At 34.0% G+C, this 24,557-nt stretch overlaps 1 protein-coding gene across 1 annotated transcript in view; it reads right to left on the reverse strand.

Annotated features, from left to right (window-relative positions):
* Window positions 1–9,236: 9,236 nt before the first annotated feature.
* LOC149538791 (NAD(P)-binding Rossmann-fold superfamily protein) overlaps window positions 9,237–24,557 on the reverse strand; it is an 86,196-nt gene continuing 70,875 nt past the window's right edge. Inside the window, exon 4 of the mRNA XM_089800107.1 lies at window positions 9,237–9,782. Coding sequence (XP_089656233.1) covers window positions 9,504–9,782 — 279 coding nt within the window. The 3' untranslated portion in view covers window positions 9,237–9,503. The remainder of the gene's footprint in view (window positions 9,783–24,557) is intronic.

Raw genomic sequence — 24,557 nt, forward strand, 5'->3', positions numbered from 1 at the left:
CATTCCTCCCCACTGAGAATCTTTTGGACCTCGAAAAGTCTATTTTTACATAGATTAAAAGTGAGGGCATGTTTTCCTCACTTGTCTAGTATCACTTGTACAACCTGTTGGGATTATGAATATCTGACTCATCATAAACACAATAAAAAATGAGATCGCATTACTGACACAATTAACCACACATCCACCAAGATTCATTGTTGCATCCATCACCCACATAGTACCAACTAGTAGAAAAAAGAAGCAACAACAAAGAATAAACTGTTGAAATAGAAAGAGTATCAACTCTTTGGATCTCCTGCATAGGAACACCATTAGAAAATGAATCATTCAAACACTATGTTACCAACACTGGATGAAGACTTGATTCTACTTGCACCTGATCCTCACTTGTTGTGGCAAACATGAGAGTCAGTCTACTGCCTGCATTTATAATCATTTTCAAGTGCCCTATATTTACAATTGATCCTTCATTCTTCATGCAATGAGCTCTTATAATGTATTCAATTCCATCCTTAAACAAGTGATACTTATTATGGTCCCTATAGAAGATAGCTTTTCTATCATATAAGTAAGGGCTACCCAACACAATCCCACAAATGTCAAGTAGAATCACATCAAAATCAACCTCATCTATGTACTTGGATGTAATTGCAAATCCTAACCTACATTGCTTAGTTATTCATAATCTGTTATCATTGCACACCCAACCTAAAGGATAAGGTCTCTTATGTGGCTTGGTTTCCAATCCTAATTGTTTAACAACTTCCTCTGAAATTAAATTTACTTGGGATCCACTATCTATCATTGTGTCAATTTTAGTGTTCTTAGAAATCACCCTTGTATGAAAAAGTTCAGATCTTTTACTTTCTTCAGGAACATCCTAACTTTTGGAAGCAGAACATGAAACATTAGTTAAAGAATTAGCAAAAGCTTTACCCTTTAAACCTACAACTGATATCTTGGTTTCATCATCAGAATTTGATCCAAGATCTTAAACAACAACTATAGTCTTTTTCTTTCCTTTATTATTCGTCTTAAACCACTTTGGTTTTAACTCAGGATGCAATTTCCAACACTTTGCATCTACGTGCCCTTTCTTTTGACAATGTGAAGAAGTAGGCTTTTCACCTTCCTCTTTCTTCACAGTGGTTTCTTTCTTGCCCTTCTTGTTGCTTTCAAGAGGAACAAATTCTTTCTTTGAACTAGAACTTGTGTTTCCTCCCCTTGCTTCAATATGGGTTGCTTGAACACATACTTCATCAAAGTTAGAAGGACTAAACATCAATATTGTATGTTCAAAATAAGAATGCATTCCACCTATATACTTTAACAAAGTATCTTGTGTATAAAGAGGAATGCCAAGAGTTAATGCCTTCTTCCTAAACACATGTGTATACTCTTGTACAAACTTCCCTTTACCTTGCTTAAGATTTTTCCAATCCATAATGGCTTGTTGCATATAACCCGAATGACAAAATTGTTTCTTTAAAGCAGAAGTAAATTCATACCAAGATGAAATGATTTTACCATGTGTAGCAAGATTATCCTGGATCTTACTCTCCTGCTAGACTAATGCAGTACCCCCCATTCTGAGAGTAGCTAGTTGAATTTTGGAAGAATCATCCAAAATATTTTGAACCCTATAGTACACTTCAATTTGCTTAAGCCAATTATCTAATTTCTTTGCATCCAATTTACCATTATGTACAGGCAAATCAAACTTCACATCAAGTTTTAAGAAAGGTGTCTTCACATGTTTCTTTTTAGAAGAAGTAGATAGAGAAGAAGAAGTCAATGAAGAAGATGGAGATGAAGGTTTAGGAGGGTTACTAGCACCTCCTACTCCTTTTCCTTTGCCATCTTTTACTGAGGATTTAGCTTCTTCCTTCTTCCTAGCCTTGTCATCCTTTCTCAACTGTCATTCATGCTTCTCTTGGAGAAGAATGTCCACCAAAGCCTTCAATTCCACAAAAGCTCTTTAGAAGGCTTCTGCATCATTTGTTTAGATGCCATGATTTATGGAAAAATTCTTCATTTTCCAATCTCTAGATTGAACTCTGCAAGTTCACCTTCTCCTTGTTTAAACTTCAACCTGGTTAACATTCACCACCTAAAATTTCACTGCAAAATAGGCTTTGATACCAACTTGATCTATAAATTAAGATTTACAAGTTTTATAACTTAATCCAAAATATAGATTTAATTCTCAATCGAGGCAATGATTGCGTGGCTATGTGTTTTAACCATTGAAATTAAAAGAGGCTTAGGAGAATTTTAAACTACGTAAATTCTATGGTGAGGCCACAGATAAGTTTCCCCTATTGAAAATGCTTGATATCTCCCCATTGCATTTTATTAAAGATAGTTTTCTACATCCTTGTATTTGATTCCTCTATTGTCCTTGGCCATATTAGCCACAACCAAAATAGCAATCTTAACCACCAGCTCTAGTATAAACCCTAAGAAGCCTCTGGCATTGACCTATTGAGCCCAAAATTCAATGTTTCCTTTGGCAGCTCCTACTGCATAAACTCTCCTTCACTAAACCTAATAGTGAGCCATGTGCCTACTTGGTATGTTAGCATCCTAAGATGGTATTCTATGTCTTTTTTGAGTTCCCTTTTTTCAGGATGTGTGGGAAGCATTTGGTATCTCCTTGAATCTAGAAATCTTTGGTATTCATGTTCTTACTAGTTATATTGCTAACATATCTAAGAATTTCAACTCCTTTTGCTCTATTTTTACTTCTCTTCTACTTTGGCACATCTGGATAGTTAGAAATGAGGATATATTCAAAGGTGGTTATATAACTCTTACCGAGTCATTACCAAGACTCATCTATTGTCACATCTCCTCACATGTCTCACTAACTTTCCAGGGGAAAGAGCACCAGTTACTCAAGGTTGTCAACCATTCTCAGAAATAAAGATATCCCTTTCAAAATGAAAACTAAAGAGCAAGTAGAATTTGACTTTAATTGTACACTAAAGTAGTCCTTAGAACTGATCAATAAGAAGAAGAAGAAGACTATGTCATCCTATAGTAAAGCCATTAAACTAGAGACCCAATAGATCATTGTGGAGACAACTAACAACAGTAGAGCCATCAAACCAAAGGCCCAAAAGATCATTGTGGAGACAATCATAAGCAATAGAGCTACCCCTTGCATGGTAATGGGTGCCCCCCCTTGTTCTCATCTTCTTCCTCTAGAAATGAGGTTCACTAATCCTTACAACAATATTTAGGAAAAATGTATTAGACATATATGGGCAGATGGACCACTCCCATGGACCGCGTGGTTCAAAATTTAAGATTAAGTCATATCATACTTAAGTAAATGTTTTTATAAAGCTTGATGTATTGGCATTGCACATCTTCCTGAGCCACAAATTGAGAATTGTATATTTTATTTTGGTATCCGATAAAATCTCATTAGTAATAGTTTTGTACTAAACTAATTATATACTTTATAATTAACAAAAAAATATAGTTAATTATTAATTTTAAAATATACAAAAGGAAGAATATTGTATGCATGGTATGGAAAATGATTTAAAAAGATCGAAGTTGTAATCAAGGCATTGATGCAAGTCATGGATGTCATAGTATTCACTCTAAGGCTTTGCTCCATAAATTCCACCAACTAAAATTGGTGAAAATGAGAGGCAGACACTGAAAAGTATTAAAAAAATCCATCCACAGGGGCTTTGCTCGAAGCTCCTACTTTTCTTCAAGACCCTGCACAGGGGTCTTTGACAAAAGATGAAGTTGTCGCACGAATCCCCCCCAAGTGGTTTCAATGAAACCCTTTGGGGGCCTTCATACACAAAGGGCCCTAAAATGACATTTCCCCAATTGACCAAAATTTCTTAGTGACAAAAATTGGGAACTAGTTTTGTTGGTTCACCCATGGTGGTTGCATATGCAACAATGAAATTTAGTTCTCAATTATTTTTATATTGCGATTAATTTGTATTTCCCTAGTTACACAAGTTGGATGTGTTTTACCTTATTCATAATTATTTTGAGCATATATGTCTATCCTTTTTCATGACTAATGTTACATATATGTGATTGTCCCTATCTGGACATGATATAAGACCTTGGATCTATGGGTAGATGTTCTTGTCTCTATCCTTGGATGAAAGTACACTAAGTGTAGCAAGGCTAGATCCACTATTGCGTAATTATATGTTTATGTTCCTACTCTAAGTATTATATTGTTTGATGAATTATTGTATAGTAGGGGAAGTTAGGAATTAGTGTTCACACAAGAGCTAAAAATTAGGGTAATGTTAAATAAGTGTCATAATATTAAGTAATTAAAAAAAAACTTAAGTATTTATGTCAGATGGTTTGTTAAATAAGTTATTAAATTAGTGATACAAATGTAATGAGTTGTTAAAACAACTCAATATATTTAGGTAATTTTGTTGGGGAGTTTTCTATAATTTAGAGGATTAAACTTCTATAAACATGTTTTATGTATTTGAATAAATATGGAAGAAGTATGTATTATTTCTATTATATTATTTAGATCTTATATTCATCTATGTCTCATATTTTCTTATAGAGAATTGTGATTTTCATTATTTAAAGGGCCTATTTTACAATCGAGCCAAATTTTTTTAGAAGACACATCTGTCAATCTCATGAACCTCTCTTTCTCTTGCTTCTAATCGTTAGATCTATCACTTGAAAAAACATTTTCATTCTTTTCTACCTTGTAACTAAGATCATTCAATGCAATATCACTTTATCCAATTTGTCCTCTGTAGCAAGTTGCTCTAGTTGATAAGCCTTAAGGATTTTTTAACTAGCTTAACATTCCCTTTCTTACCCACTTTACAATGCCTTCCTATTATTTTCAATGATAAGCCTTAGTATTTTTTAACTATCTTAAGATCCCCTCTCTTTCCAACTTTACAAAATGTCTTCCTATTATTTTCAATATGCATAATTGTAAGGTAAGAAAATGGGCTCTAGTATACGAATGCAAACTAAACATTTCCAAATATTTACATTAGAGAACATCATATTAGGGCCAACTTCATTCCCTTGGGAGAGTTGAGTACTTTGTTCTTTGATCGTTCTTTTTTCTAATTTAATTGATTATCATTAGATAATGATTTGGATATGAAAAATGATATAAATAGAAATATGTCGAGCAAGATATCAACTGAAATGTACATAACTAGAAAGGAGATATATAGAGGAATAAATACCTAAAAATAAGGTTTGAAATGCAAGGCATTAAATCTAAGCCATATATTGCTAGCTCCAAAATAAGGGTGAAAATAGTTTCAAGAGTCTCCAAACTTGACTTCTTGTGGAAATTATCTCTTACTTATTAATTGATGAGCTTCAGGGGCTTTCTAATGAATGGTTCATAAGGCACAACACTTGGTGAAGGTTTTGCAAATGGAGTTGCAAGCTTTGGGTTTAACCATGGAGGAAACTTCGTAGTTAAGCGCGCTCAAGCTGGAGTAGTAATGGGATTGATGACCTCCTGGGAAGTCCCAGTGCTTCACCCCTGTGAGCATCACCTAGATCCAATGAGTGCTAAGCGTTCCATTTATTCTCATGAGAGATGGATTCATGTTGAATCACTACTCATGAAACATGGGTCAATGAGTTTGACTCAAAATCATACAATTAAATCCTGATAGCAATATCACTGTCTCCAAACTACCTTCTAGTATTGTGACTAGTGTATTGGTGCTAGGCACAAAAGTCATTGAGGACACTAGCACTACTAGTTGACAGAGTGTAAAGGTTTGAGCGTATTTCAAACCTCTCCCTTGTGTCAAATATTTCAATAGAAGACTTGTAGTAGAAATTAGGATGCATAATGGATACTATTTATTTAAAATGATTGAGCAGAAAGAGTTAACTAAAAATATATATATTAGAAAACCTAATTGCTCGTTGAGAGGCCATAGACTTGGCCAAGTATTCAAGTCAACAAGCCTCCATGCTCCTAATCGACTGTGAGAAAGAATATGACAGGATTGAATGGAAATATATTATGATGATTGTGGTGGAAGATCTTAGGTTCCCCAAATTATTCAACAATATGGTTCTAACCCTCATGATTGACATTACTACATTGGTTGAGATTAATGGGGCAAGATCTAAAGCCTTCCCCATTTTTAGATCTATTAGACAAGGATGTCCTCTCATCTCGAATTTGTTTGTTATTGTTGCAAACTCCTTAGATCTCGAAGGGTCAAGGGGACTACATTTCCCAACTAGGATTATCTTTCAAACATACATTTTGTAGATGACACGACATTATTAGTTGGACTCTCATAGAGGAACACTGAAAATCTTGTTGCCAAGATATCTATCTTTTTCTGTGCTTTGGACAGTAAAGTATCAATGGCCACATCTATCATATTAGGTTGGGAAGGACATCCTCCAAACTAATATCATTGGGGTGGTGTCAAGCATCTAGATATCCCCTTTTTTAGTTTTACCCAACCTTAATTCAAGGTGGGAATGGGTGAAGAATAAGAACGCATGCACGTGTGTGCTAGGAATGGCATTGGGGTGGTCCTAACTACCTTGGTGGGTGGGCGAGCGGGCGGGCGGGGGGGGGTGGGGGGGCGCAGGCAAAGTGAGCTATAAGTGCTACATGTCTAATTGCTAAGAACAAAAATTTGGATGTAGCACTCCATACAGAGGGCCCATAAACATCTCTCACCTTGTGCTTGCAACCAAGACACACAAGTAAAGCATGTAAAACTCAATTGTTCTTGTTGATGAACTCAAACTTCAATGGTATAGGAAAGAATGTTACATCATTAAGGCTTAGCCTAGCTCCAATTTTCACAAAATGAGTTCAACGACCATGTAATCCTCTTACAACTTGCTTTTTTTTTTTTTTTTTTTGACTCAATTATAATTTAGCATATACTTAGCACGAACTACATAAAAAAACGTCTTAATGTAATGTGATCTCTTAGAATATCATGGCTATAAGATATATATTGCATATATCACTATATATAATGGATGTCCCTCTTTTGCCTTTTAACTTTATAACATATTTATACATTTTACACAATTTATAAAGACTTGACGAATGTTGTCAAATATTGTAATTGAAAATGCTTTGAGAAAAATGTAAGCAAATTTTGCTTGAAAGAAATTTTCTACAAGTTTTGTCTTTTATATTACACACTCACTAGATTTGAATTTTATACTACACACTCTTTTAGATCTATGTCATTTATTTGATACATGCACTCAATGGTACATAGTCAACCATTTTCATTTTCATTCTTTTAAAGTTGGATTAAGTTATTATGAATTTTGCACTTTACAAATATATCACTATATATAATAATTGATGATTGAAAATTATAGATCTAAATGCTTACATTTTAATCAACATTTTTTATGTTTATTTTACAACCATAATGAATATACAATTTTACAACAACAAAATTATTCACAATTTTTCTATATTCAAAACAGCAACATATATTCATACATATGTTTGTAATAACCGTTTGACAAAACAAACACATATTTGTGATTGGGAATTATTTCTTTTACTTTCAGATATCCATTTAATACTTCATTTCTTTCCTTAAACTAAAATCTCAAAGCCTTCCTTCATCAAGAATATCTTAATAGTTTTCTTTTTTTAATATAAATTTCAGTTATTTACAAATTTATAATTAAGAGGCACAATTTTACAAATGATGACTTTAATCTTTACACTTAAATAACTACTACCAAACTAAAAATACAAGTTTATCCTCCATAAGCTTCCTAAAGAGCCCAAGATTGCAAAATGAGCTGCTAACCTTCCACCAACAGAATTTGCACAAGACAGTTCACCCCAAATCTACGAGAGCCATAAAAAAATGGAAGGAGAGACAAGCATGTCAAAATTAAGCAAATAATACACACATACAGAAAATAGGGATAGCCAATTGGGATCAATTCCAGAAGGAAAGCATTATGGCAATGTAATCATACCCAATTGATTAAAAAAATGACATTTAGGTCTCGACCAACAAAAGAATCTCCTAAGATTTCTTCAATTATTCTATACCCCCACAAACATATACACATTCACACACATTTTGGACTAACACCATATCTCCATGAAATCATAATAGAAAATGTTACCATCCCCAGTATTTCGTGAAATAAGATTTCATTATAATTTCCTACGAGGAGACAAATGGCATGGACACTAAATCCTTAAAAGCGCTGAATTCTTCAATAATGGTGAAAGATTCCTTTTACAAATGGCTTGATTTGAGCTCGAAACAATAGAATCATTTTATATCGTATGGGTAAAATAGGTATTGAAGGAGGCCCTTGAACACTTACAATAAAGGTCATACAGAACACAAGCCAAGGAACAACAATATTGCAATCAAGTTGTTCCACAAGCTTAATGTGTGAATAGGTTTCACAATGACCTCAAACCAAATTGCATCAAAGCGTCAGTGGAACACCAGCTAAACCTAAAGAAAAAGAACACCTACACAGAACCCTTAACCTAGGGACAGAATTCTGAAACAGATTTAAGAAGACCTATCTTCTTTAAACAATTTTCCAAGGTACATCTTTTTCAAACTCTGTCGAATGTCAAGAGAGGATGCCCATCACTTCATCAGGCTGACTTCATGCAAGGAGGAAGAGACTGTAGACACTAGATTAGTTACTGATGTCTCCTTTGTGTCCATATCCATGGTGCCAATTCTTACATTATGGCCATACCTTAGGTCAATGACAAAAATGTTAAAACTTGACATTGGCATGAACTATGAAATTGTGAATTATGTATTAATTCTTCCATATGTATGTACACTAAACCCAAAGGTATATAAACCAAACATACTCTCACACATGCACATAGGCACACAAGGCACATGATTACATTGCATGGCAATTAATATTATTATTTTAGACAAGATTCACATTCATGCAACTTACAATTTAAAAAATGCTTAATACGCTCAAGCTGTGTTTCTGTCCACACTTTGAAAATCACTATGGCCACTAGTTTAGAGCATCGTAATACAGCACTATAAAAACAAGTTAACATCAAGCAGAAGTAATGCATTTCAAATGAAGCAAATGTGAACAGGAATGCTACAAAGGAGCATAGCAAAACAGTGTGCTAGTTTTCTGTTCTTAACATGGATAGTATTTGGAGCACGTCAGTGAAGCATTATTTCTGCTTTTGTTAGCAGCACTAACTGTCATATTCAAAGCCTTATATAATTAAATGACTGGGAAAGTGCAGTACAGTGAAGAATATAATTTATTATAATTACATTTCCTCATCATAGGCAATGAAACCATAAGCATGGCTATATTTGATAATAAAAATACTTGAATGCACCACTATTTCAACCATTTATCATGACTTTTACCCCTACAGATTCATAGGAATTGACACTTTCAAATGTAAACATAATTGCCAACAAAGAAAAATTCAAAACCCTAATGTTTTCCCTCAAGACCTTCCTTTACATAAATGAACGCATACGTGGTCTTACTATTGATTGCCCCCCATCAATAAATATCACAGTTCCAGTCATGAAAGAAGAATCATCAGCAACCAAGTAGAGAACAATATTAGTAAGGTCGTTCTTTACATCTAGCCATCTTTGCAAAGGAACAATATCCTTGACTAATACTTCTTTCTTATCCTCGCTAAACATCTGAAGAAAAGCATCAGAATTGTATAATCCACGTGCAACTGCATTAACCCTGATCTTATACTTCCCCAGCTCCATTGCCAAAGCCTGGTTTGTGAAAAATGCAGAACGTGTTCTCCAAAAATTGAATTAACATTTCAAAATGAGTATAAACAGAAACAACATTACTTTTGTTATGTGTCATGTAAGCATGGTGCAAACCCTTTCATTTATGTGACTGAATAAATCTTTCTATATTATGTGGTGCATTTTTCTCTTTTCTAAAAACAACCTTCCAAATGTAAGCATAAATGTTCACCTTCAATCGGTAGTTCAAAGAATGAACAAGGAGAATTTTGTTTTTCTTACTCGGTATAACTGAAACAAGCTCCATTAATAGAAAACATAACAAATCTACTAGCATTCATCAATTAGCATATTCCATAAAGAGTGATGGTCAATGTGCCAAGCTGGTAAACCGTGTACTATCAACAGCTATAAAAGCTGACAATCTTTTACAGGTCAGTTGAAGGGAGCACTTTAACAAAACTAGTGTTTAAGATCAGCATAGATGCTAATATCATTGATGATGTTATAAGACAGTTGCAGCGTCCTTTAAGTAAAGTTATAGTTAATGTCCCAAAAGACTCGTCATTAACTAAGCATGTTTCTATATTGCACAATAAAATTAACACACAACAAAGCCAATCAATGTAATCAAAATGAGAAAGAGCAGATCCAGGAAATCAATGAAACTAAATGCAAACTTACTATATATTTGAAAAAAGGAAACCTTGAGATACAAGAACCCAACAATAAAACACAACTGATGAATCATAACGAACACATTACTCCCTACTTAAAATCATAATTAAGTTGATGCAGCTTATTAAGAACTAGTAGAAGACTAGTCAAAGCTATATGTATTCCGTAAGTTGGTCACAGAATAGCCCAAATGCCCATATAATAAGAAGAGGATGACTTAGGGGAAATATCTGACCTTTAGAAAAATGCTTATCAGTTGAAGATACTTCTGTGAACTCCTCATATTCCCAAGTAGGGTGTTCAATTGTCAAATTATCATGTTTCATAATTGCTTTGCCACATTGGAACCCTAAAACAGTATGAGCTGTAAGTTTCTACAAGAAAGACAAATAAATAGACATAAAGGTACCAAGCAGCCAATCCTATGGCATTTATGATTTTGTAGGGAACATACGACTGTGAAGCCAATGTAATGTCCCCTTTTTGGGACATTAGAAGTCAACTGAATAATTAAATTTTAAGCTGTCAAACTATATAAATTTAATGACAGCTTAATTTAATTATAAACTACTAGAGAAAAATCAATAAAACCATCTGATTATTATTTCCTAAGTTACCACATTCACTTGGCTAACCCAAAGTCAAAAGTTTGTTCGCTGTAAGTTCATAGTCAGTTCAGATTTGCTGTAAATTTGATTTTTCCCTGTTAAATTCACTGTAAATTTGAACATCAGGACCGTGGTCAAATTTCACCCGCTTTTGATCGAATTTGAAAACAGTGGCGCAAGCCCAGAGTGGATTTGGATGAGTTTGTGCGAATGTTGGGCAAATTTGGTTAAAATGTTGCTTTGTTGACTTTGCAATGTTTTCATTAGAGTTTTCTAGTATCTTTTTTTCTTCAATCTAAACCTAAAAATGACCCAATATAACATGTTTTGGCCTCACACGGCATTCTGACATCAGGCGTTTTCTGATAAAATACAGGGCATTTGCACAAAATACACAGAAGTCATTTTCTAAGAAAATACATCGCAGGTGTTTTCTGTCCCCAGATGGCAACTGGGTCTTTCATCAGCGACTGGGTCTCCTCACAAATCTTTCATCAGAAACTGGGTTTTTCATCAGCTGCAGGTGGTCTTCTAGCAGCGCCTGAGGTCTTCCCATGGGTAGCTACAGGTAATCTTTTTTAACATTTTTTTCTCTTGTAATTTTTTTACATTTGGTGATCTATTAGCACCCTAAGTCGGAATATAACACTTTTGGATCGATAACAATTATTGAAGGTATTACTCTGCATCTGTATATGATGCCTCATTCAAAAGAGAAGATTGAAACAATAGCTCTTGTAATTTTTTAATTTTTGTCCTAAATTATATAGATGAGGCAGGGGTGAATTCATCTCATTGTTGAAAAAGGAAAAATAAAATTAATCATTTAAGAGCCCTGTGATAACATAAAGAATCATCAAACCATTGGCTTCATTGATGCTCAGTGCTGTGCCATATCCAAAATACTATTCTCACATCTTTGCTTGTTTGTGTTGGCATCAAGAAAAAAGCTTACATTTCGAATAGACTAACATGCCATGTGCACAATCTCACTAATATCATTCTTTCCTTTATCTTATCTTTTCTCTTTGTTGAACAGCTAATGAAAAAGAAACCTACTGGTTTGTTGTTTGTAGATTCAAGGATCACTGCAAGTATTTCTAGCACCGAAAACTCCCGCTTGAAAATAGACAGATGCTATCAAAATATGTGGAAATGGTTCAATCAATGCCAAGTGGAGAAGGTTACGTGTGGATTTCAAGCCATTGGAAAGAGGAATCTAGTAGCTCTTATAGTAGAGTGAATGCATATTTGTACTTCATTCCTCAAAAGGATATGAAGTTTCATACAGAGAAGCCAAGAGTTAATGGGGTACCACATAAAAGCCTTCTTCCTATAAAGTTTACTAGATCTTGGTGGAGACATATCAATTATATTTCAGTCTGATTTAATGATTTAGCAGACTTCTATATTCTTTTTGAGTGCTTGACTTCTCAATTATATATATGTTCTTAATGCAGTAATATTTGTTCTGATCTGAGATATGTATGCCACTTTGATTGATATGATCTGCAAATACAAATGAGACTAATATATATACCTATTGAAACACAACCCAGTAAGGTTATGACCCTACATGATTATGTCCCAAACAGATATATACACATTAGTGTATTTTCATAACTATTATATTCAGAATGAGAATATATATATATGTCAATTATTGACTTCTGATCACAGATGTTTCTATACACTTACTGCTAATATTCTTAACCACATTGTGAATAAATATATCCAAGAGCAAAAACAAGTAAACGAAGCAGTTTGACGTGGTAATTCTCATTCTTAGCAAAAATCTAAGGGAAAAAAACATCATCTATGGCTTCAATTTCCACTTTTGATGAACCACCTGGAAAGGGTTGTCCATTCTTGTGTGGTCCTCAAGAACCGGTTGCAAATAAAAGAGCAAAGTGGCCCTTGGAAATATCATTTCGAAATGAAGCTAGAGACGGTGCCAAGGAAGACATAGTGAGATGCTATGTCACAAGGTTCGAATTCGAATTCAAGTTCACCGAGCAGAAAATTCAAATGAAGTTAATGAAGAGTAAAAATTCAAATTATATTCGCCTCATGTATTTTCAATTATTTTTAAATATATGCAATATATCCCATAAATTATCAAAATAGTTAAAATTGCTAGATAGATTTGACAACTTTATAAGCATGATGACACATTTATATTGTATAAAACATAAGAAACATGTGAAAGCACAACAACAAATATGTGTTTTATTCTCAAAGTAACAATCATAAGTCAAGACTTTGTAACTTCAAAAAAGCTCTCAGCCATCAAGAGCACTTAGCTCAAATGGTGTAGCATCATCATCAGTATCACTATCCAATTCCTCATCAAAAAAGTCAGGCTCATCTATGTCTGGTACTGCCATGTCTTCTAAAACTCGTTTTTGTGAAGATGACTCATTTGCTGATTTGTTCATGAGCAATTTTAAATTTCTGCAAACATAAACAAGATCTCCCAACTTTCCAGACAACAACTTGTTCCTCTTTTTGGAATGGATGTGGTCAAAGCAACTCCAATTTCTCTCACAAGCTGATGAACTTGCTCCTTGACTCAATATTCAAATGGCAAATCGTTGAAGTTAGGAGTTTCTGCCCCATAGCTCATCCATCATCTATAACTAGGTACCTCATATTGTGTCATATCATATTTGGCTGCTCCTATTCCAAACATCTCTTCCACTTTCTTCTATTTCCAACAAGTTTGCAAACCATCTAATTTTCAATATTCATGAATATATATATATTACAATTTGAAATTTTCGATACCAAGTTTACCTCTGAAGTACTCTTTTCACTCTTGCAAGAGGCTTGGTAAAAATATCAGGATTTTGTTCATCAGTGCTTATATAGATCAACTTGATCACATTTCTATCAACCGTGTCCCTAATATAGTGGTATGGAGTTTCGATGTGCTTTGATCGATTATGAAACACTGGATTAGCAGAGAGTTTGATGCAGCTCTGGTTATCACAATGGATCAATGTGGGATCTAATTTCCTTCCAAATAATCCAAATAATAGCTTTCATAACCATACTGCTTCACACACTCCCATGGAGGCTGCCATGTATTCAGCTTCGATAGAGCTCAAAGCAACTATAGGTTGTTTTCTACTGAACCACGATATCATTGCTGATCCAAGACTGAAACAACATCCGGTTGTACTCTTATAGTTTAAGGAGCATCCAGCCCAATCATAATCAGTATAGCCTTCAAGTTTGATCTCAACATTTCTATACGTTAGTCCTAATGGAGTCTTGATTTAAGTCTCCAATTTTGTCAAGATTGGGCAAACGTGGAAAGTTGGTTTTGATTGTGGCTAAAGAGACTAGGAAGAGAGGATCATAATATTATAACATTAGATCCTAATATAGCAGAACCATAAAAGTATCAAGAGCAAGACAAGGTTTTTATTGGTAAGATACTTGTATATATTCTCTTAAGTATTTGAAATCAGACCATTTACTGGAGTATGAGAAGTCAAGTTTTGAAGACATTAATTCCTCTTCAATCTTTGGTCTACCTATTGACATTGCATTTCTCTGCCTATCAAGGATTTGATGCCTAGCTGTGTCCATTAATAATATTTTGGTGGATTGATTTCCTACATTCTATTTTCACTTGTTCACTTGCTTGGAGAAGGTAACTTTCATCATTGCCAAAAGAAGCTTTTCAAGAAGCTAGTAGATGTCAGCTACTTGACTGTAGAGAGAAATCTGAGATTTGTATTGTCAGAAGAATACAGAAACAACACTGAAATGCTTCAGATGGGCACAAAGTCAGACAAATTTAAAACTTATTTCACTAGTATATGATCCTCTCCTCTCATTGCTAGTTAATAATATACAAACCCAGAAATTGCAGGATCCACTCAAGAGTATAAGCATGGATGGAATCGAACCATTAGTTGATTCTTGTGTAGAAATTGCAAATATCTATACCAGTGTAAGATTGCTTATACATGATATTGACATAGTATGTACTATAGATCGTCATTGGTGCTCTTTGCAAGGTAAATGAATTGGATGGATCTGTAGAGTTCCTTTGATGAAAGTGAATCCATGACAAACACACAAGTATCATATCTTATTTTGTTTCCTTCAGAATAAATAAGTTAAGAATATACAGATGCAGCGATAAAAGTTATGAATTCACAATAAAAGATGAAATCATAGCCCAGTGATGTCCTCTGATCATACAGCAATACTAATAAACAAATTGAAGATATGGAGCAACAACCTGAATGCCTAGAGATGATGGAATGGTATTTGCCGGCAAACACAAAAAATAATAAAGATTCAATTTATTACAAGTACATTAATATTTATTATGTGTACATAAAAAAAACACATTCAACGGTTGAAAATCGTGGAAGGAGGAAAGGCCAGTTGAACCCGAAAGTCCCAATGAAGCACAAATGGAATGAAGGAGCAGTAGCAGGTTTAGATATACACCTGTGAAAGGACTCGAAATGGAGAAAGCCCCAAATTTTCAATAAGAAAGATAATTGTACAAATTCCCCGATAGGACAAATAAATTCTCCAAATTATACTTTATTGTTAGAAAGTTTTAGGAGCGAGATGTGAGAAGGCAGAAGTTCCACGTCACAACGAAACTCCACATGACCATAGAAGGCAATGACTTATATAGCGTTTGATTCAAACAAGTATTGTGAAGTAATATCAATATAATGAAATATTCAAAGGGCTTAGACTAAAGTCAAAAATATTAACAAGAAAAATGAAAGCTTATGTTTTAAGTTGAATAAATTACTTAAAACCAATAGGGTGTGATTATGTAAAGAAAAGGAGTTCTTTGTTTTCAAGGAGATGTGATCTTTTCATTTTGAAAAGTCATACCTATTAGTGAGTCATATAAATATAGGTTGGATTTCAACGATATAATTCATATATTCAAACTATCATTCACAAGAAGTATTTTATATTACTTGTACAGAGGGATAATGAGTTCAATATGACTTTGTAATATAAATTCAATTATTTTATTTTTATAATAAAATAAGATGTCTTTTGTTTATTTTTAAATGGCATGGAGATTTAAACTATAGATGAATCGTCCTTTGTACTTATTTTTTGGAATTCTATATACAATTTAAATATCGGATGAGTGGACATGGTCATTTAGCATTTTAAATTTGATCATCACAGATACTGTGAAATATCAAATTGTTTCCGTATTTGTGTCCAATTTCTCTCCCTACCAGAGGAGTTAAAGGTCAATCTGGACTAATTTAAGATTGCATAATATTTGATCTGTCACATCTTGATTATTTAATTGTTGGCAGTTCAAGTTCATAAAAACTTTATAAAATAGTAAGTGAAAATTCACTAAAGTTGACTCTATTGCCCGGATGACCAGAGGCACTAGTCTTTTGAAGTCAGAAAATCTATATATTCCTTCTACAAGCATCAGATCCATTATTAAAACTTTATATAATTCATTTAATTCAAACACTCAGCATCCAGTTTCATTTTGATCGAGTTCAAGGACCTTGCCAGCCAAAGAACTCCAGAAGTTTAAATTCGCTATAGAAAAGCTTTAAACCAAGTGATCAGGTTCGAGGAGAAGGTCTACCCGCTTAGGTGTAGCGGAGCTTGAAGTGCAGGGGAATCGAGAAGTATTTCTGTTCGTTGGCCAGAATTGATTGAGAAGTCCTATCGGAGAAGTGGCAAGCTCTTGGATTTCCAATATGCGGTTTTGGGAACCAACAAGTCCAAGACCAACAGTGCCACGTAGATATCTCAAGATGTGTTTCGCTGCCATTAAATGTATCTTCTTGGGCTCACACATAAAGTGACTTAATACATTTGTGGCATAGCATATATCGGGCCTAGTATTTACCAAATACATGAGAGACCCAATAATTTGTTTGTAGAGTGTGGGATCAATAGATTCTGAATGCATTGTTTCTTCTTTTAGTTTGTGTAGATTAGTTTCCATTGGAGTTGCAAGTGGTTTGCTGTCCATCATTCCAAATCTAGTCAAGATATCCTGAGTGTATTTTATGATCTTTCCTTTGACATACTTCTAGGCCCAAGAAATAATGTAGTAGACCTAGATCCTTCATTTCGAATTCAGCTATAAGATCTTGTTCGCATATTTCAATTAGATGATCATTTCCTATTATCAATAGATCATCAACATATAGCACAAGTTCAACATATCATCATTAAAGATTTCAAAATATATATTAGGATCAGCTTCATTCTTAGAGTATCCTAATTTGATGAGGTAGCTATCTATTCTTTCATACCAAGCTTGAGGTGCTTATTTAAGACCATAAAGAGCTCTCTTGAGTTTACACACATATAGATTCTTATTTTTTATAACAAAGCCTTCAAGTTGTTCAATATATACTTCTTCGTTTATGACTCCATTTAAGAATGCAGTCTTCACATCCCTTTGATGTATCTTCCATCCTTTAGCTGCTACAATTGCAATAATTGTCCTGACCGAAGTGTAACAAGCAACCAAAGAAAAAGTCTCTTCGTAATCAATGCCTACCTTCTGAAAAAACCTCGAGCAACAAACCTTTCTTTATGTTTCTCAATGCTACCATCTGTTGCATGTTTGATTTTGTATGGCCATTTTGAAGAAACAACTAATTTGTCTTTAGGTCTAGGTACAATATCCCAGTCATCATTTTGTAGTATCGACTGATATTCTTCAGTCATAGCATCTTTCCATGCTTGACAAGTAATGGCTTCAACAACAGTTGTTGGTTCAGATTTTGTAAGCTCAGTTACTAGGGCAATATAACAAGATTTGGTTCTGGTTTTCTTGCTTTCCTTGGAAATTTCATTTGGTTCAACATTATTTTCTTCAATCATTTTTCTTGCCCATAAGGGTCTTTTCTTGATATTGGAGGTATCTCTATCTTCCATATCTATAGATGGTTCATTTCGTTTTGATGTGTTCTTCGTCTGAATTCTAGTTAAAGGATTTTCATCTAAGTCTGTAATGGGCTCATCTTCTGTATTTGTGGCTAGTTTTAATGCGGAGTTTTCCTCGAATATGACATCTCTTCTTACTTCAATTGATCTTTGTCCAAGAACATAAACTCTATACCCTTTTGAGATTTCAATATACCCAACAAATATCCCTTTCTTTCTGGATGGATCTAACTTAGTTCTTCTTTCTTTAGGTATGTGAATATAAACAAGGCAACCAAAAATTCTAAGGTGAGTCAGGTTAATTCCCTATAAAGACTTCTTCAGGTGTTATGTTTTCTAGTATAGAGTGGGGACATCTGTTTTGAATGTATATAGCAGTATTGGTGGCTTCCACCTAGAATGAAAAATGCAAGTTTTGATCATGAAGCATGGCTTTTGCAAATTCAACAATAGTTCTATTTTTTCTTTCTGCTATCCCATTTTGTTAAGGATTATATGGTAATGTGTACTCCCTCTTAATCCCAACAAAAGTACAAAAAACTTTGAAATTTTCAAAAGTATATTCTCCCCCATTGTCAGATCTTAGAGTTTTAATTTTCTTTAAGGTTTGATTTTCCACAATTTCTTTGAATTCTTTAAATTTTGACATAACTTCATTAGATTCTTTAACTTTTGGAAAGTAAATCCAAGTTTTCCTCGAGTAATCATCGATGAATATGATGTAGTAAGAGTAACCTCCTAGAGAGAGTGTTGGCACTGGCCCACATAAATCAAAGTGAACTAGTTCCAGAACCGATTTAGACTTGTGTTCACTAGGAGGAAAAGGTTTTTTAATGTTCTTTCTTAGAGCACATCTTTTACAGACACCAATGTGTTTTGAGCTTAGACTCAGTGTTCCAGAGGTGATTTTCTCTACATTTGGAAGTGAACTAAATCCAATATGTCCAAGTCTTCTATGCCATACTTCATTGGAGTTTGTTAGTTCAAGATTAAGAGCTTGCTTTTGGATATTGCATAGTTTATATAAGGTTCCATCTCTAGTTCCTATGGTGATGGCATTTTTTAGATTTGAATTTTTAGGCCAATACAGAACTTTGTCTTCGTTGAAAGTGACTTGGAATCCTTCATCAGCTAGTCCAAAAATTGAAATTAGATTTCTTTTTATATCTGGTACAAATAGAACATCCTTTAATTTTAGTGTAACTCCAATCCTTAGTTGTATAGAACAAGTCCCAATTCCTCTAACTGGATGGGTGGAATTATCTCCAATGGTGACTCCTTCAAAGATATAACTTTCAAGGGTTTCAAATTTTTCTCTGAATCCTATTATATGAAGGGAAGCACCGATATCTATTATCCACACATTTTTATTAGAGTTTATCTCACTTGATAACACGGAATAATATATTTTCATCTTTCTTTGTTATAGCTAAAGAAGCTAAGATGTTTTCCCTTTCCAGACAATTTATGAAAGTATGCCCAAGTTTCTCACATTTATAACATTTAACTTCAGAAAAATCTTTTCTTTTGTAGTTTTGATTTTCTTTCTTTTTGTTATAATTCTTACCTTCAAATTTTCTCTTTTTGCCTTTGTAATTTGAAACTGAAAAAAAGAGCTTGATTTTCTCCCTCTTGATTTGAGATGATCCCCCTAGAAATTAGCCTTGATTCTTCTAATGTGCAATCATTCTTTAGTTGATCAAAAAGAGGTATAGTAGGTCTGTTGATTACTTGAATGAATGCTTTCCATGATAATGGCAATCCTCTAAGTGCTATTATCAATAGATCTTGATCTTCTATTTTGCTTCCAATAACATTTAGATGATTTTTAATTTGGGAAATCTTCCCAAAATATGATGAGATTGTTTCACTTTTACAAATTTTAGTATTCATTAGTTGATTTTTCAATGTAATCAGTCTACTTGAGTTGTTGATTTTAAACGTATCCTTAACTGTTTTGAATACTTCATATGCTTTCTTTAGATCTGATATAGATGGAAGGATATGATCTTTTACGGAATCCACAATGATTTTCCTAGCTTTATTATTTCGTCTTTTCCAAATAGCCTTTTTTGCCTCATCTTTAGGAATTGAAATATGTGACTCAATAAAAGACTCAATTTCTAATTCTTCAAGAATTGTAGTTATATGAATTTTCCAAGAAAAGAAATTCACTGCGCTTTCAAGTCTATCCTCTACTCTTACATTATTTGACATATTGTCTCTTTTAATTATAAAATCAAAATGATAGTCTCTCTACCAATTAAGCTCTGATACCATGTAAAGTTTAATGGATCTTAGTTGGTGGAGACATATCAATTATATTTCAGTCTGATTTAATGATTTCGCAAACTTTTATATTCCTTATTGAGTGTTTGACTTCTCAATTATATATATGTTCTTAATGCAGTAATATTTGTTCTGATCTGAGATATGTATGCCACTTTGATTGATATGATCTGCAAATACAAATGAGACTAATATATATACCTATTGAAACACAACCAAGTAAGGTTATGACCCTACATGATTACGTCCCAAACAGATATACACATTAGCGTCTTTTCATAACTATTATATTAAGAATGAGAATGTGTGTGTGTGTGTATATATATATATATATATATATATATATATATATATATATATATATATATATATATATATATATATGCAGTATTTAGTGTGACTGAAATACATACATACATACATACATACGTACATACATATATATATCAATTACTAACTTTTGATCAGAGATGTTTCAATACACTTACTACTAATATTCTTAACCACATTTGAATAAATATATTCAAGAGTAAAAACAAATAATCGAAGCAGTTTGACGTGGTAATTCTCATTCTTTACAAAAAGCTAGAAAAAACAAAAACATCATCTATGACTTCAGTTTCCACTTTTGATGAACCACCTAGAAAGGGTTGTCCATTCTTGTGTGGTCCTCAAGAACTGGATGCAAATAAAAGAGCAAAGGGGCCCTTGGAAATATCATTTCAAAATGAAGCTAGTCAGATGTTGCCAAGGAAGACGTAGCGAGATGCTACGTCACAAGGTTTGAATTCGAATTCAAGTTCACCGAGTAGAAAATTCAAATGAAGTTAATGAAGAGTAAAAATTCAAATTATATTCGCCTTATGTATTTTCATTTATTTTTAAATATATGCAATATATCCCATAAATTATCAAAATAGTTAAAATTGCTAGATAGATTTGACAACTTTATAAGCACGATGACACATTTACATTGTATAAAACATAAGAAACATGTGAAAGCACAACAACAAAAATGTGTGTTATTCTCAAAGTTACAATCAAAAGTCAAGACTTCGTAACTTCAAAAAAGCTCTAAGTCATCAAGAGCACTTGGCTCAGATGGTGTAGCGTCATCATCAGCATCACTAACCAATTCTTTGTCAAAAAAGTTAGGCTCATCTGCGTCTGGTACTACCATGTCTTCTAAAGCTTTGTTTTGTGAAGATGACTCATTTGCTGATTTGTTCATGAGCAATTTTAAATTGCTGCAAACATAGAGAAGATCTCCCAACTTTCCAAACAACAACTTGTTCCTCTTTTTGAAATGGATGTGGTCAAAGCAACTCCAATTTATCTCACAAGCTGATGAACTTGCTCCTTGACTCAATATTCAAATGGCAAATCGCTGAAGTTCAGGAGTTTCTGCCCTATAGCTTATCCACCATCTATAACTAGGTACCTCATCTTGTGTCATATCATATTTAGTTGCTCCTATTCCAAACATCTCTTCCACTTTTCTGTATTTCCAACATTGTTCTCTTATTAGAGATGCAGTGGATGGATCTGGTTCAAACCTACTAATAGCTTCATAAACCCTTGCCATAATTTCAGCATCACCTTGTCTATCAATGTGAAATAGTTTAGGCTCCAAATAGCTAGCCACTATATGTAAAGGAGTGTGCATCATTCTCCATCTGGAATCAATTGTCTCCCATATCTTTGTGTACTCTGTTTCCACATTATTTAGTACTTTTTGAATAGTTTCCTTGCAGTGATCCATGCTTTCATAAAGCATTCTAAGGCAAGGAGTGTCACCATCAACCATACGGAGCGCACCAACAATTGGCTCGAATAAATTAAAGACCTTTGCCCCACTTTCCCAAAAGCTGCTATTTAAAACAATTTGCTCCATGATATTTCCCTTAGCACTTTGAGAGAGTAGAATTTTTCCACTCATTGGAACAAATTATAGATCTCAAAGTTGCTTTCTCTTCAACCACTCTTTTCAAAGTGATATAAAATGAAGCAAATCTTGTATCGCAAAGCCTCAACAACTCCTTAAATGCATGGCTTTTTGCTGAAGACCCTATAGCTGGTTTTGTGTTATATTTTTGCTTTCTTTTTGCTATCTTTTCCTGCTGGTTTTTTGGCTACTTGTTTTAGCTAGTTTTGCTCTTAGTTGTTGATGCGCAGTTCTTCTGGATTTTTCAGCTTTTGTTCTTGTTTCCTATGTAAAAGGTTATGTAAAAGGTTTTGTGTGCTTCAAAACCTGTTTTTACTTAATCAAAACTCCCTAGTGTACACTAAGAAAAGTGCACTTCCCTAAACCCTTCTATCCAAGATTTTCCATAGATTGGAAAGCAACTTAGGGCTCCCTAGTCATGGAGTGCAAGAAGCATACAAATGAGCATAAAATGGCTCTCAACTGAGCCTTAGGAATGCAGCCCTTGCTAGTAAACCGTGAAATGGGAGATTCTTCGAGCAAGAGCAAGAATGTTAGTGTCAAAGAACTCTTGAATATGCAATGCAAGGATGAGAGTAAACTAAGATGAAATGCACAATGCAGCTAAGTGAAGCAAATGCAAGTGTTACATCCATGCTAATTAGACTATGTGATCTAAACTACTTGCAAAAAAATTACACTAAATGCAACTAAACTAGGATGCCATATGACAAAATGCTATGGATGAAAGAAATGTAGACAAGAAATGGTATTTTCCACAAAAGCTCTCAAGCATTCGAATAGAAAACCTGCAGCATAACAATACTCAAGAGTGTGGATCCTTTGAGGGGGAAAGCTCTCTCCCTTTTAAAGTTGTACAGACGGTAGAGATCAAGATTGAGATGGTGGATAATCAACGGTTGAATTCGAAAATGGGAGGGATCCATGTGCACACACAAGTCAACCAATAGAAATTAAGTTGACTTGTCATATAAGACAAAAGTCTCACAAGCTTTTTCTTTTAGTTGCAAAATAGAAAAAGGACTTTATGTGTGCACATTAAGTGGGTTAGAAGAATGGGGTCTTTTATTTAATTAAAAGGGGGCATATTCTTTTAATCAAATAATGAACTTGGGATAGCATAGTCAAACTATAGGTTATAATCAAATTAATTGATTATTAGCAATTTGGTCTAGGTAAATGACTAATTAAATTAGCCAAAATGTTGAGAATGGGGCTAATAGTCTAAATGACCATTTTTAGGTGATTACATTTGCCCCTCTTTGACTAATGTGTGATCGATTTGGGAACACATTACGTCAAAGAAAACAGAAGCCAAGTAGGCAGCAACAGATATAGATATCTGATTCCGAAATGTAGAAAAAGATAGCAAATCCTGCATGTACAGCCTAATAGCGATGGCATTGAACACTAGGAAAAGAAAGACGATGTCAGAATCCAAGAAGGATGCTAACACCTAGAAAAGTAGATAGATCAAGAGCAAGTGAAAAGATCAATCATATGCTCCTAAGAAATAGACAGTTGCAGCAAGCGATGATAGAGTATTTCAACCCCCTCGGGATCGAATTCGAAATGAGGTAAGGGGGATGCAGAAACAAGCTAGATGTGAATAAATTGAGATATAGTAATGTCCAAGATGACAGATAAATGATTAGAACCAAAGAGTGACTATAAGAAACTGATAGAATACCCCAGTTTGACCAGGGTTGACCACGAAGGATAAAGCATAAAAATTAGGCCAAATCGAGTAGAAAAGTGATTTTAGACAAGAAAAGGTGAATAGAAGTAGATATGAAGCATAGAAATGGTGAGGACATGAAGAAATGAAGATGCCCCAGCGATGATTTGGAGATTAGACCTCAAAAGGTCAGCTAACTGCTCAGAAGAAGGTAGAATTTTACAATGCGATTTTAACTATCAAGATGAACTCGGATTTTGATTTTGATCCCGAAAATGGATCCAAGACGTCGAAATTAGCCAAGGGTGCAATTTTCGCAAAATTTTGAGTTTGAAAATTAGGTCAAAATGAGGTCGGAAGCTATATAAAAGGGGCCCAAGTGTCATTTTAAGATTCATTTGTCTTTTGTGATTTGATGAGAGTTTTTGAGTGGTCTAGACAGCATCATGGCATTAGCGGGTATTTCGACTCACAGACATCGTTTCGAGTGCAGTCGGTTGCACAACTGGCCAAACGACTACGGGGCGCCGGTAAGTAACAACTTTTTTGTCATTTTTTTGAGCATTTATGAGCTTTTTCGCATGTTTTGAGGGTTTAAATGCAAAATATTGTGTGATTTTAAAAGTATCGCACGGGTACTTTACAAAATATCGCGCGATATTTCG

This window comes from Cupressus sempervirens, chromosome 9 (genome assembly GCF_028749045.1).
Source record: "Cupressus sempervirens isolate cs-2001-9-10 chromosome 9, ASM2874904v1, whole genome shotgun sequence".
Classification (NCBI taxonomy): domain Eukaryota; kingdom Viridiplantae; phylum Streptophyta; class Pinopsida; order Cupressales; family Cupressaceae; genus Cupressus; species Cupressus sempervirens.